Source organism: Ascaphus truei, chromosome 1 (genome assembly GCF_040206685.1).
Source record: "Ascaphus truei isolate aAscTru1 chromosome 1, aAscTru1.hap1, whole genome shotgun sequence".
NCBI lineage: Eukaryota > Metazoa > Chordata > Amphibia > Anura > Ascaphidae > Ascaphus > Ascaphus truei.
In genome coordinates, this window is record NC_134483.1 from 117,192,168 (window position 1) to 117,205,137 (window position 12,970).

The window sequence follows — 12,970 nt, forward strand, 5'->3', positions numbered from 1 at the left end:
ACCGGTTAGACCACAGGGGTCAATCTGAGATTGGGTGGGTCCCTTAATTGTTCTGGAGCATGTGAGTGTATTGGAGCTCCTTGCTCTGGTATTTTATATTAATTAAAACTGTGTTGCACTATATTTTTTCTTCTTTTTTCCCCACATATGCTGCCTACATCGGTTTATGATTCCATGTGATTTTTCCCACCCTGGAGAGGAAGTTTTTGCGCTGTGTGTCCTCCCCCAGATGTTACTTTGAGAGATTGAGAAATCTCTCACACCAGCTGCATCTCCTCTTGGTGATATTTATTTGTTTTTTGTTTATTTATTAATATAATATTAAAGTTTGCGCTTACTTTCCTTGCACCATTAGTGTTAGGACCTGTTTACTGGTTATGACGTGATGTGCCTGCAGGCTTATAACGCTTTGGCCAAAGGGTTTAACTAAATGACCCTTATGAGAATACTAGCATTGAAGTATTGCACTGTGTATTTTGTCACATTGGGTGTAGAATTGGGCATTTCTGTATTTTGGGCCACCAACAGGTCAGGTTTTAATGATATCCCTGCTTGGGCACAGGTGGCTCAGTCAAAATGATTAAGCTGCCTTTGCTGAAGCCTGGATATTTCTAATACCTGGCCTGTTGGTGGCCTCATGTATAGTAAAATAATATAGGCTTCTTAGTATTGGAAGAGCAACTGCTTTTTATAGATCTCCTCCAAAGAGAATTTTTCACTATATTGAAACTAAAATGTGATGTGTTATTCTTTGTTTTTTAACCCCTCCCCCCCCCCCAATTTTATTTACATGGATGTAACCTTCGGGTCCCCAGAGCTTAAAGATCTTATTTACGAGTTTGGTAACCCCTTGCTTTCAAAGATACTTGCTGCTGAAGGTGGCACCACTACGTACCCTCCAAGAGAAACAAAATGGCAGTTAAAATCTACTGCATCACGTGGGCCAATAGGAATTGATGGTATGTCTTCCTATTCTTCCCCATGATGCAGGGAATTTTAATAAAAGGAAGCACCAGCAATACCTTTCCTGGTAAGTGCCTCAGAAGTCAACGGGGTCACCAGAGCTAAAAAATAACGGGGTTCGGAACTTGTAAGCCCCTGCTTTCCATCCATGTAACAAAAAGGAAAGGTAATCTATTTAAATCGATAAGTCTGATCAGTATACAGTACATTAATAGCAATGCATGTAAAATTGTGTTTATAATGAGATAAATATCAAATTGTACATCTTGGTGCATCACTAATTCTCTTCCAATTTCTGCATGGAAAATGCAGAAGGTCAGAGGTGGCGTAACCCCCCCCCCCCCCTTGTTTAGCAGACTCCACCAGATGTAGGAAACTTCAAGAAGCTTGTACATGTGGTGCAGCTTGGTCCAGTGCGTCGAAACACACTTTACTGTGTACCAGGTACATCACAAGGACCCATGGAAGTGAAATGTACTCTTTTTAAAGGTTATTAAATCATTTTAAAACCTCCAATTACATAGCAGACAAAATATATATTTTTAAAACTACCAAGTGGAACAGTTCTAGTGTGCGAATTTTGTGAAGTCCCCTTAGTAACCAACCCAACTAGAGAAAAGTAGTTGGAAGAATTCACATGAGAACGTGATCAAATACTGTATACAGTATATTTTTTTGGGGGGGAAATAGGTTAAAAATAAACAAAGATGTGGTAGTCGTCGAGAAGTATTGTAGGGTTTTTCTAGTCGCTAGATCACGACACAAAAATATATAGCAAAAAAATGATTACGATTACTCAAACTACAAGAGAATGAAATACAAATATTCACTCCTACCTATTCTTTTTATTCACAAGATTGCCAGGTGAGTTCTTCCAGCATGTTGCTTTTCATTGAACAAAGGATGAAATTCACACACACATACAGCATTCATGCATGGTCTGAGCTATCAGCAATCTTTTTTTCCCCCCTCAGTCCTAAGAAGCCTACCTTGGAGCACTACTTGGAAAAACAAGTTTTACTAGTGCTGCATTCTTAGCTCTGCATGCAGTATGAATGTATGTGTTTATATTCACTGGTCTCGCTGTTCGTTAATTGACTGGCATGGATACAGAGGCAGCAGTGTTCCCAAATACGGAGAGCAGAAATGAAAACAAAGTTTTAAGAGGAAGCTCTATTCTGAGGAGATGGAATTCCAATGTGACTTGGCTTCTACTGGTCACAGTATACAGGACAGCTGCATAATTATTTTGCTCCAGTAAACATCCGGTTCCGATACCTTCACCGGTTTAGGTAAGTATATCGGAAACTGGACTTTTTCGCTGCTAAAATTAAGGTATATAGGGATACACCCAGTAGCGAATTGCAGACAAATGTCAACCCGGGCGATTTGTCTCATACTGGGCCTCCTCCTATGATGCAGCATCATGTGACGTCACATTGTCAAGGCACGACCCCGCTCTCTCCGCCGGCAAGCGGTTGAATTGTTGCAGGGAAAGTGCGCTGTAATCAAGCCCCCCATAAACTTTTCTCGCTCGCACACCTTTGGGAGAGGTTGTCTCAATGCTTCTCCGCTCGCATACAGTGAGTATGTGAATGATTTAATTGTTATTGCAATTTCAATACAGAGATGTTTTCCTTCGATAGGTATCAGCTAGAATTTGGGGTTTATTTATGGATTAAATAAAGGATTTTTTTATTGGAATAGAACTGACTTTTAACAGTAGGACTGCATTGAAAAATGGGACCATTGATGCTAAAATAAATTTACGATTCCAATTCCTTCAGCAATTTAGGTGTCTTCCATATATCCATGATTAAAATTAAAGCATAAACAACTCGTCCTATAATTGGGTCAGCCAAAAAGTCAGCGATGATGTACAACAGACTTTTTTGCTGAATGCCTCTTCTTTGTTGACACTACAACTTGTTGACGGTCTAAAGGTCAAGCGAGAAAAGGAAGCGCAGTAACATGAAATGCTGTCCAAAAAATGTACTAAATCATCCTCGTTATCTGTTTCTGCGAAATGTTATGGATTTCTTAGTACTATGTTACTTTCACTGACAACCATGGTTAATTTACAGTTTCAGCTCTCGTGTAAAATATTTTGCTACAGGTGCCATTCTTCTAATTAAAAAAAAAAAAGAAGAGAATTTAAGTATTTTTAGCCATAGAGCTGCTCCAAGGGCCAACGTAGACACGGCATTTTTAGCATTCTCCAGACAACATTCTGGGCCATAATTACTAGGCACTGCCAGTTGGCATCAAAAGTTATCTTCTGACACAGTACTGTTTATTAAATATGGGCCTGTGTGCCATCCTGAGTACTGATCAATCTTTTTATTTTTTATTTATTTATTTTTCTCGTGTTTCATTTAAAAAAAAAAATGCCTTTTTTCCCCCACTTTTTCTTTTTACTCACATGGTACACTGAAAAATCTTAAGTGGAGGGGCTTCACTTGCATTTGGAGGTCAGACTTGCCCCTCTGCTGAAGCTGTCAGCCTGAGCAGTCCTATCAAATGATGTGCCAATGAAGTACCAGGTACATCACAAGGACACACAAGGTTAAAGCATGATCCTTAATTGCTCCTTGTGTGATCCGGGTGACTTCCAGTGTGAAAATATATACATAATACTGTTTTCTTGTTTTTTGGTAATACTATTCCATTTTTGTTCTCACAGATTAAAATGGCAGCAAAAGGATCAATAAGCACATGTCATTCTTTCTTAATGCTACTTTCCTAGTCTCATGACAGTGGCAGAAACATTAGCACTCAGCCATTCAAGCTCACCATAATTGCATTTGTGTGCACATTTCCTGATGGCCTGGTTTTCTGCTGAAGAAAATTGACTTAGGAGTATTAGTAGTCAACACGGAGAAATACCATTGGTAATCCTGCGCTTCTGGATATATATATTTCTGTTGTTATTGTTCTGTTTTTGCTTGGTTGGAAAAACGTAACCTTGGGGGTCATGCTTTTCAAAGTTTCTGCCAAAAGCTGTGATGCATTAAGTTAATTTTAGTTGTCTTTCACTTGGGATCAAAGTAACCTCAGGAATGAGGGTCCTTTATTTCCCTCGCAGACCCAGCCTTTATGGAGAAAAGCATTAGAAGCCGCTTGGTCACCAGATGTGCAGCTGCTTAGAGAGGCTAAAATACACAAGTGATACATTAAATGGCCTCTATTTCCTCTCTGAGGCAATACAAACAAGTGTACGTGTTTGTTTTTAAACCTTTCTGAATCATATTTCACACGCAGAAGCTATTGGGACTCTGCTCATGGGCTAGTATCCAATAAAATTATATAAATATTCAGTCCATATACACCAATATGTGTAGTGATGTGGGGTGCAGCTTCGCTTAAAGTGTTTTTTAAACAATGTTTTACTACCGTAGGTGGGAAGCAGGGGATCTCTTTAGCTGAACCATGTTAATAGCAGCTACAGTGTTTCCCTGCTTCCCGAAATACATATGTAGCCCCCTGCTAAAAACCCTTTTAGCATGCAGGCTAGGGTTGCCCTCTGGCAGTGTAGGGGTTAGACATGGTCCTGCATGTGAGCTGGCACAGAGATCAGATACAATGTTGCAGATCCCAGGCACATGATGCATGACTCAGAGCTAGGAAAGTTCTAGTAGGCCATGTGACCGGTTTGGGGGGACAGATTGCTACAGCATGTTTTGCCCAGAGACAGAAAAGGGGAAAGGTTGACATCCCCTGGGTATAAGAGGTGAGGACCCACCCTAGAGAGTGAGAGTGAGCTGGGGCAGACTGTGCTAGGTGCCCTGTGCAGACAGAGGTTCCCATGCTGCAGGGAGCAGGGCTGTAGTCCAGATCTTTGTAGGGATCTGGGGCTGAACCTGCTTCATCCTTAGCCAGGGTCTGGGTGGGTCCTGGGAGGAACTGCAGGCAGAGGGGGAACTTCTGCAAGAGATACATGCTGAAAACCTGTCCTGGCTACGCTGTGTGGTATGCTGGTCCTGCTGACAATAAAAGCAAGCATCCTGTTTTAAAAGTTCCTGGTGCCCCTTTCTACTTATTCTACTCCTCACTACAGCCTTGGCGTGGATACACTGGAGAAGCCCTGAGATAAAGGTAAAACTGGCTGAGCTACACTACAGTACACTGAAGCAAGTAGAAATCCTGTTTGCAGTGTTAGGCTAAGGCCCCGGTCACGGCGCTCTAATGCGCGCCCGCGCTTTTGGCTGCGCGTTCCGGCGATTCCCCGGTCTGCAGCTCACTGCAGGAGCAGAGACCGGGGGAGGGGGGCGTGGCGGAGGAGTGACGGGGGCGCGGCCATGACGTCACCCGGCAGGTTCGCCCTCATTGGCTGAACCGCCGGGGGGCGTGCCTAGCCGCTCGACGCGAGTTCCTGCTCTCAATACTATTGAGAGCAGGAGTAGCTCTCGCGCGAGCGCTGCGGCCCCCCCTCGCAGCGGGCCCGGCGCCATTGCGGGGAGGGCTCTCGTGAGCGCAGCGTCCGCCACAGCGGACGCTGTAGCAGGCAGCGGGGGCAAGGCCTAAGAGAGAGAGAGAGACTGATAGGGTGTATGCCCTATCTTCTGCAGACAGGTGGGAATAGGGGTGTTACACATATATGTAAATGGGCCCTTAAACAGATGTGAGAGACCTCAAGCCCCTTTAGAGGTATCACAGGGAGCAGGGGATCCCGGAGCTGAAATTAATGCAGTTCTTGCATTACTTCAAATAGATCCTCATAAAATAGCACACATAAACCTCTAATACTTTTGCTTTATTGTGGACACTTTTGCGTAATAAGAGTTATGCATTTCTCCACGATCCCTATTCAAAGCCCACTTTTCAGGAACATTTCCGTTCCATCCGGTTACAGAGTTGGAAGTTTCTAAGCTGATTTTCTCTTCTCCCTCTTTCACATTCCCTCTTGATCCTATTCTCTCTTGATCCTATTCTCTCACACCTTATCAGATCTCTTACTTCTGACTTGGTCCCCACTCTCACCCTCATCTTCAACTCCTCCCTAACCTCTGGCACTTTCCTCTCCTCCTTTAAGGATGTGGTGTCACACCTATTCTCAAAAACAACCTAGGCCCTATGTGCCTTACAAACCACCGCCCTGTATCCCTCCTGCTGTTTGCGTCAACTTGATCAACTTTCTTAATTCCCAAGCCTTCATTGACCCTTTACAATCTGGCTTTCTTACAGCTCACTCGACAGAGACTGGACTTACTAAAGTAGCCAATGATCTACATGAAGCTAAATCCCAAGGTCACTTTTCCCTACTAATTCTACTCTATCTCTCTGCTTTTGATACTGTAAATGAGGGTTTCCCAAACTTTTTTTTCCGTGACCCTGTTATTTTTGAACTTCTCCTTCGTGACCCACTAAAAATTTTATCGCCTATAGGGCCTGCACAGACACACACACAGCCACTGATACACACACACAGACACTGATACACACACACAGCCACTGACACACACACTGATACATACACACAGCCTCTGATACACACACACGCAGCCACTGACACACACACGCAGCCACTGACACACACGCAGCCACACAGAGACACTGCTACACACACACACACACACACTGATACACACTGATACAGATACACACACACACACACACTCGCTCTCCCCTATACGCACACAGACACAAACAGTGAATTACAGGCAACGACGGATGTGAGTGACTGGAGAGGGGGCCAGGGGCACTTGGGTGGGTGGGTGGGTGGGAGGGAGGGGGCCAGGGGCACTTGGGTGGGAGGGGGCCAAGGGCACTAGGGAGGGGGCGGGCCAAGGGCACTAGGGAGGGGGCCAGGGGCACGTGGGGGTTAGGAAGGGGGGGGCCAGGGGCACTTGGATGGGAGGGGGCCAGGGGCACTTGGGTGGTGGGAGGGAGGGGGCCAGGGGCACTTGGGTGGAGGGAGGGGGCCAGGGGCACTTGGGTGGGAGGCAGTGACTGGGTGGGGTGACTTACCTTGCCGCCGGACGTTTTCCCCTGCTGCCCCCGATATCCCCTGCTGCCCGGGACGGGAGGTGGGCTCGGGAGGGGGTGCCACGGGAGGTGAGCTCGGGAAGCTGGCCGCGGGGGGAAGCGGGCCGCATAAGGAGATTGTACTTCCCCCTCCGTCCCACGTAACGTGCGGGCCGCAGAGGAGCTGGTACTTCCTCCTCCGTCCCACGTTGGGAGCAGGGGGGAGGAAGGGAGCGGGCCCTGCGCAAGCGCGCGGGACCGTGGGGGGAATCGCCGCCATTTTTTTAAAATTGAGCAAGGGGGGCGGGAAACACCGCGCGGCCAGCCTCGCTGCGACCCGGCAAATTTGGTGCCGTGGCCCGGTGCCGGGTCGCGACCCACCATTTGGGAAACGCTGCTGTAAATCATTCCCTTCTCCTGCATATTCTAACCTCTCTTGGTATCCACAACAAAGCCCTATCCTGGTTCTCTCTTGCCTCTCACCTCGTACATTTTCTGTCTGTTGCCAACATGGCTTCGTGATTGTTGATCTGTCTGTTGGTGTACCTCAGGGCTCTGTTCTGGGACCTCTCTTTTTCCCTCTACACACTATCACTTTGTGACCTCAACTCCTTTTGGCCTTTGGTATCATCTCTATGCAGATGATACGCAGATATATCTATCCACTCCGACCCTCTCGGATTGCCTCCTGGCTATAGCATCATGGATGGTGCTCCATCACCTTTAACTTAATGTCTAAAACTGAGCTCCTTTTAACCCTCGAGGAAGCTCTATTGAGTGAAATGTTTTGGGTGGAGCGATACAGATGTTTTGAGAACTAACCATTTGCTGGTGGCTATTCTGGAGGCATTCCCAGATGAGATTTGGTCCCTGGTCATCGCCAACTTTCCCAGTGAACGACAGTCGCAGCTGGAACACCAGTGGGAGAAGGCGTGTTGCATTTCTTCCAGATTCTGACCCTGGGTGGTCTCAACGACTGCTTTTTGCATTTTGTTTGTGAGTGTAATTTCATACTGTAACAGGGACTTATCACTGTTGGAGAGATACTGCCTCTAAATCCAGCAGTGTGCTGGTTAATTGCACACAGGCAATCAACCAGACTCCACCTGGCTGATTAGGACTTTTAGAAAAAGCATGATCTGAGAAACAAGGGAGATTCCTTAACTCACTAGGGATCTGGCATAAGGAAAAGGAGGGCTGTATTCTGAGAGCAAGACAAAAGGGGACCAGACTCTCTGCCACCTGTGTTAAGGTACCGCTGAGACTTTGGGGGTATAAGTGGGGAAGGTACTTTTCCCCCTCAACCTTGCAAAGAGGGACTGGGGAAGTAAGTTAGCCCTTACACAAGGATAGGTGTTTTATTGTAAAATGTATATTTTTGTTTGCTGTATTGTTTAAAGAAACAAGCAATAAAGCGTTATTTTTATTTCACCTAAAAAACGGTCTCCATTGCATACCTCTGCACACATCTCTTACACATACAGTACTTTAAAATAAATAAAAGTAATAATTTATAAAGCAATCTGCACCATCAGTGTCTTTTCTATCTTTCTATGTGGGATCCCCCTCCATTTGTCCCCATATTGTCTCAATCTGGCCCTGATGGACGACACAATGAGAATACTTGGATGCACACACCAGTTGGTCACTCTGAATAATCGCACTGCCTTTATCACTCATGGACCATGTGAGTGAGCGGTACATCATTATATTTTCTTCACCCATTCATATTATTGTATTACACTATATTTTTGTTTTTATTCTTACCATATACACCTGGATCTCTTTGCGCTCCTGAACCTCTGTGTTTCTGCCATCGTTTATGAACTAGGATTGAGTCCATCTTGGGAGCAGCACTATTTTCAGGGACAGTATAAATTTACATTAAGTTATATTACACTAGTGTGTTCACAATTATCACCTCTAAATGATATTTGTGCTCGATTATTTTCTGTTTGGGTTCTTCTGTAACATTGCCAAGATTTGCCCTTTCCTGTCAATCTACTGCTAAAACTGTAATGCATGCCATTATCCTTGTGGATTATTGTAACATACTGCTAATAGGCCTCCCTGCCTCACAACTTTCTCCTTTGCAATCTATGCAAAGTTCTACTGCTAGAATAATTTCACTTTCTTCCAAAGCAACATCCGGTTATCTCCTCCTTAAATCCCTCTCCTGACTTCCCATCAAATTTCGGATCACCTGCAAAGTTCTCCTTACCTTTTTGAGGCTCTCCACTCATCGGCTCCTTCCTACATATCAGCTTTGATCCCTTTCTATGTCCCTGCTCATCTCCTGCGCGCTGTCTTCTTTCCACCTTTTTTCACCTCTATAGCTCTCTCTTGATTTTAAACCCTTCTAAACCCTCCCTCACTGCACATTACCAGTGGATCTCCCTCCCACTCACTATACGCCAAGCACCTTCTCTCCCCACCTTCAAGACAAACCTGAAAACTTGCCTCCCAATAGCCTTGACTCGTGACTATTATCCCACAGTCGCTTCTACCAAATATTGTGGCCAAGCACTTCCATCTACTGGACTTATTTCCTCACCTGCTGGCTATGTAACTCTCCCATCATACCACTTAGATTGTAAACTCGCTGGAGCAGGATTTTCCTTTCCTATTGTCGGATTTTGCGCTTAGTATATTATAATTACATGTACTATATTGTTTTTGTAAAACGTCGAGTACACTCTGGGTGTATAAAAATAAAGATATATATATATATATATATATATATATATATATATATATATATATATATATATGTACATGTACAACGAAAGGGGGAGATGGGTAGTTAACCTGTAATTACTATAGACAAACAATAAGCAAAGATAAGGGATCTAAAACCACTTCCAATCAGTTATTTAAAATTTAAAAAAAAACCTTTCAAATACTGTACCTACATTTATTTATTTTTTAAATACACTTTTTTTCAGCCCATTTATTGCTAGTTTATTTGGTTGTCCGGCTTTAGAACAACTGAGCTAATGTATTGGTGAAAGCTCTTAGCGCTATTTGCGACCCCATCATAAAAGCTACAGCATGTAGTGAAGCAACTACTTCAGTATGCCACGTAAGATGTCAACCCCATACTACTGTAACCCCCTTTTGGGATTACCAAGGCCTTAAGGGGTTAACTGTGTGGGCCCACATAGAAGTAACGCCCCTTTATCATCACATGTTGTTGGGGTGACTCGGCAGAAGCAACGATCCAGCCACTTCTGCCTGGAGACAGTGACATCGTGTGTGTGTGTGTGTGTGTGTGTGTGTATGATCCCAGGAGGAGTTGAGGTACTGGGATCTCACTGTTTATAGAGTATATATGTTCATATGATAGTATAGGGTAAGGCTCCGCTTTTATTGCCTTATAGAAAGGGACAGTACCCTTGTTAGTAGTGTCCCACAGAGATGGCTCCCTTCACCATTGCGGTTTCATGGAGAGGTAGCCTATGCCCAGAAGGAACTCAACAGGTTGTAGTCCTGAAGCATAGCTGGACTAGCCCCATCGGAGGGTCCATAGTTGGTCTCGTTCCAGGCTACCACAAGATGGCATGCAGTGCCAGAGGGAGGGACAGTTAACCCCGGCAGGGAGAGATTAGCACTGGGCCTTACAAGGATCCATAAGATATGAAGTACTACCAAAGCCACCTGGCAGAGGGTTTCTGTAGGCAACAATAAAGGAATAAAGCCTCAGTACTTCTCTAGCCTCCCGAGGATAGGGACAGATGGGGAAGAAGGTTCAGACAGCATGAAGATGAATATAGCAATGCCTATACCAAGTCATCGGGTATAAGGATGTATCAATAAAGCTGCTGTTGAATGAATGAATAAAGTTCCTGGTGCCCATCATTGCTATATCATCGCCCAGCTGCACAAACCCAACCCCCTAATAATGTAACCACATCTGAGAAAGCCAAGATAAGAGACACAGCGCTGAGCCCCTGCATCCTCAATGAGGATGCCTTGAGAGGGGGCTCACGCGAGCGTCCGCAGGCGTGCTCAGGCTTTGGAGTTTTCAGTCGAGCGCCAAGCTGTTTTTCAGCGCGCTGTCGGCTGAAAACATCCACTCGGCCTTCAGCAGCGTCAACGTCACGGCGCCGTGACGTCGGCGCCGTGACATTGACGTCAGTGCGTCGCGGGCGATTGGCCCAGCGACGTCACTGCCCCGCCTCCAACCACCTCCCCCCCGGCTCCCTTCGCGCTCGCTGGCTCGCCTGCAAGTCCGTGCAATCGCGCTGACTGAAGCAGGCGAGCCTCAGCGTTAGCGCGCCTCTGCTCTCCCCACACCTCTATGGCCCGGGCCTAAGGCTGCCTTCTAGGGGATCTTAAAACGGCACTCTAGAGCTGTGGTTACCAACGTATTTTACATTGTGCAGTCTCTGCTAGAAAATATTTGTTCTGTGAACCCCTAATTAATACATCTTATTGCCCACTGATCAAACTATTACTAACACAACAGTTTGATTGATCCCAGGCAGTAGAGGATCCTGAACTCATGGAGAGAACATGATTATTAAGGCCCCAAACTGCACTTCTGTGTACAGTATCTGTCAATTACTGTGGGAGATTCCAGAGTCGCAACCCACCATTTCTTAACCCTGTGCTTGTAAAGAATTAAGGTCAGCGACTTTGGAAGTCCCTATTTGGGCTCAGGCACCCACTATACTGCCTGAGATCTTACCTTCATTTGTTTTGGCTAACCCCTTAGACACCTCATGAACCCCTAGGGGTTTTCAAGCCCCCCGATAGGAATCCACTGCTCTAGTGGATCTTATGATGTTCAGGGAACATCATTTGATTTTTGCTCATTCTCTAAGTCGGAAATCTTGATCAGAAGTGCAGGGAACTTCTGTTTGTGTCACTGGTGGCCGGTCACAATCACGTAATCATTAACCCAAGTGGTCATATGATCGTGATCCAGGCAATGTCTTGAACCAATGTCTTGCAGGCTCCCGTGGCAGTGAAGAGGTTAATGCCAGTGGTTTATGTTGAGTATCCTTTCAATTTGTCATCTTCTTTTACCAAGGATATCCCCCAGATCTGATGTGAGTATGTGTAGACTTGTTAATACTTTGTTTGTTCTATTATTTTTGCATCAATGTTTTACACCCATCTTCCCTCATTGTACTACATGGAGTATTACGATGGCATTTAACAAATAAATTATACAACGAGCCGTAACGGAAGTGATACAAGGAAGAGAAGCAGGACAAAGGAGAGGCTAGTAATCTTTAATCAAATCTTCTATTTTCAAATATAATTGACTACCACTTCAGACCATTGTTTGTCTACTGTTAGGTGTCAGTGTTGGGTAATAATATTGAAACAGGCTCCTGCAAAGGTGTCCTTGAGATTAAGCACAGATTATACATAGCACAGGGAATGCATTGATACTAACTAGTCTTGACAGATGCAGACAATGTAAACCAACTCTTCCAACTTTCAAGTGATGTGCACTCTGCATCACCATCGAGTAGGCTTGTTATTACTATCCTAGGAAAACGCACAATTTTATACCGCGTAGTGGGCAGATTTTAGCAGAAAATAAATTGTATAATCAATATTTTCAAAATTTTGATTTCAAATACCGGTACTTGTATTGGCCCATATGTACGAACTGGTGATATCCCCAAGACCACTTACAGCACCAAAAGGCATTTTCAAATGAATGGGTCCTAAAGTGTCTTCCAGCACAAATATCTGTAGTGGTGGTACTTGTAAATGATTTAGAAGAAGCAGAGTGTAACCCTCCATGCCTGGATTCCTAGGGAGGTTACAGTGGTGTGTGTGTGTGTGTGTGTGTGTGTGTGTGTGTGTGTGTGTGTGTGTGTGTGTGTGTGTGTGTGTGTGTTGGGGGTGTGTGTGTAAATATGGCTACTCTGCATGGTTTACCTTAACTTGGGGTGCTGGCATTCAGGCGACTGGTGATGGGGGAGCAAGGCTGTTAAATAATGGGCGCCAGGAACTTTTGTAGAACAATTGTAATTTATTTGTGTCCCCAAACACAGGGACCGCTCAGACCTTTACATGTTGC

The 12,970-nt window shown here is 44.9% G+C and overlaps 1 protein-coding gene across 7 annotated transcripts in view; it reads left to right on the forward strand.

Annotated features, from left to right (window-relative positions):
• The window catches only part of PALM2AKAP2 (PALM2 and AKAP2 fusion), a 367,169-nt gene that overhangs the window by 299,172 nt on the left and 55,027 nt on the right, over window positions 1-12,970 (forward strand). The window contains exon 1 of one of the 7 annotated variants that reach the window (XM_075593678.1): window positions 4,658-5,058. The exons of 5 other annotated variants lie outside the window; for them this stretch is intronic. Coding sequence is in view for 1 of the 2 variants with exons in the window: in XM_075593662.1 (XP_075449777.1) it covers window positions 11,922-11,981 (60 nt within the window). In the remaining variant the exon portion in view is untranslated. Of the gene's footprint in view, window positions 1-4,657; window positions 5,059-11,884; window positions 11,982-12,970 lie in introns of those variants that run through there. One more of the 7 variants, XM_075593662.1, reaches the window with a different exon arrangement.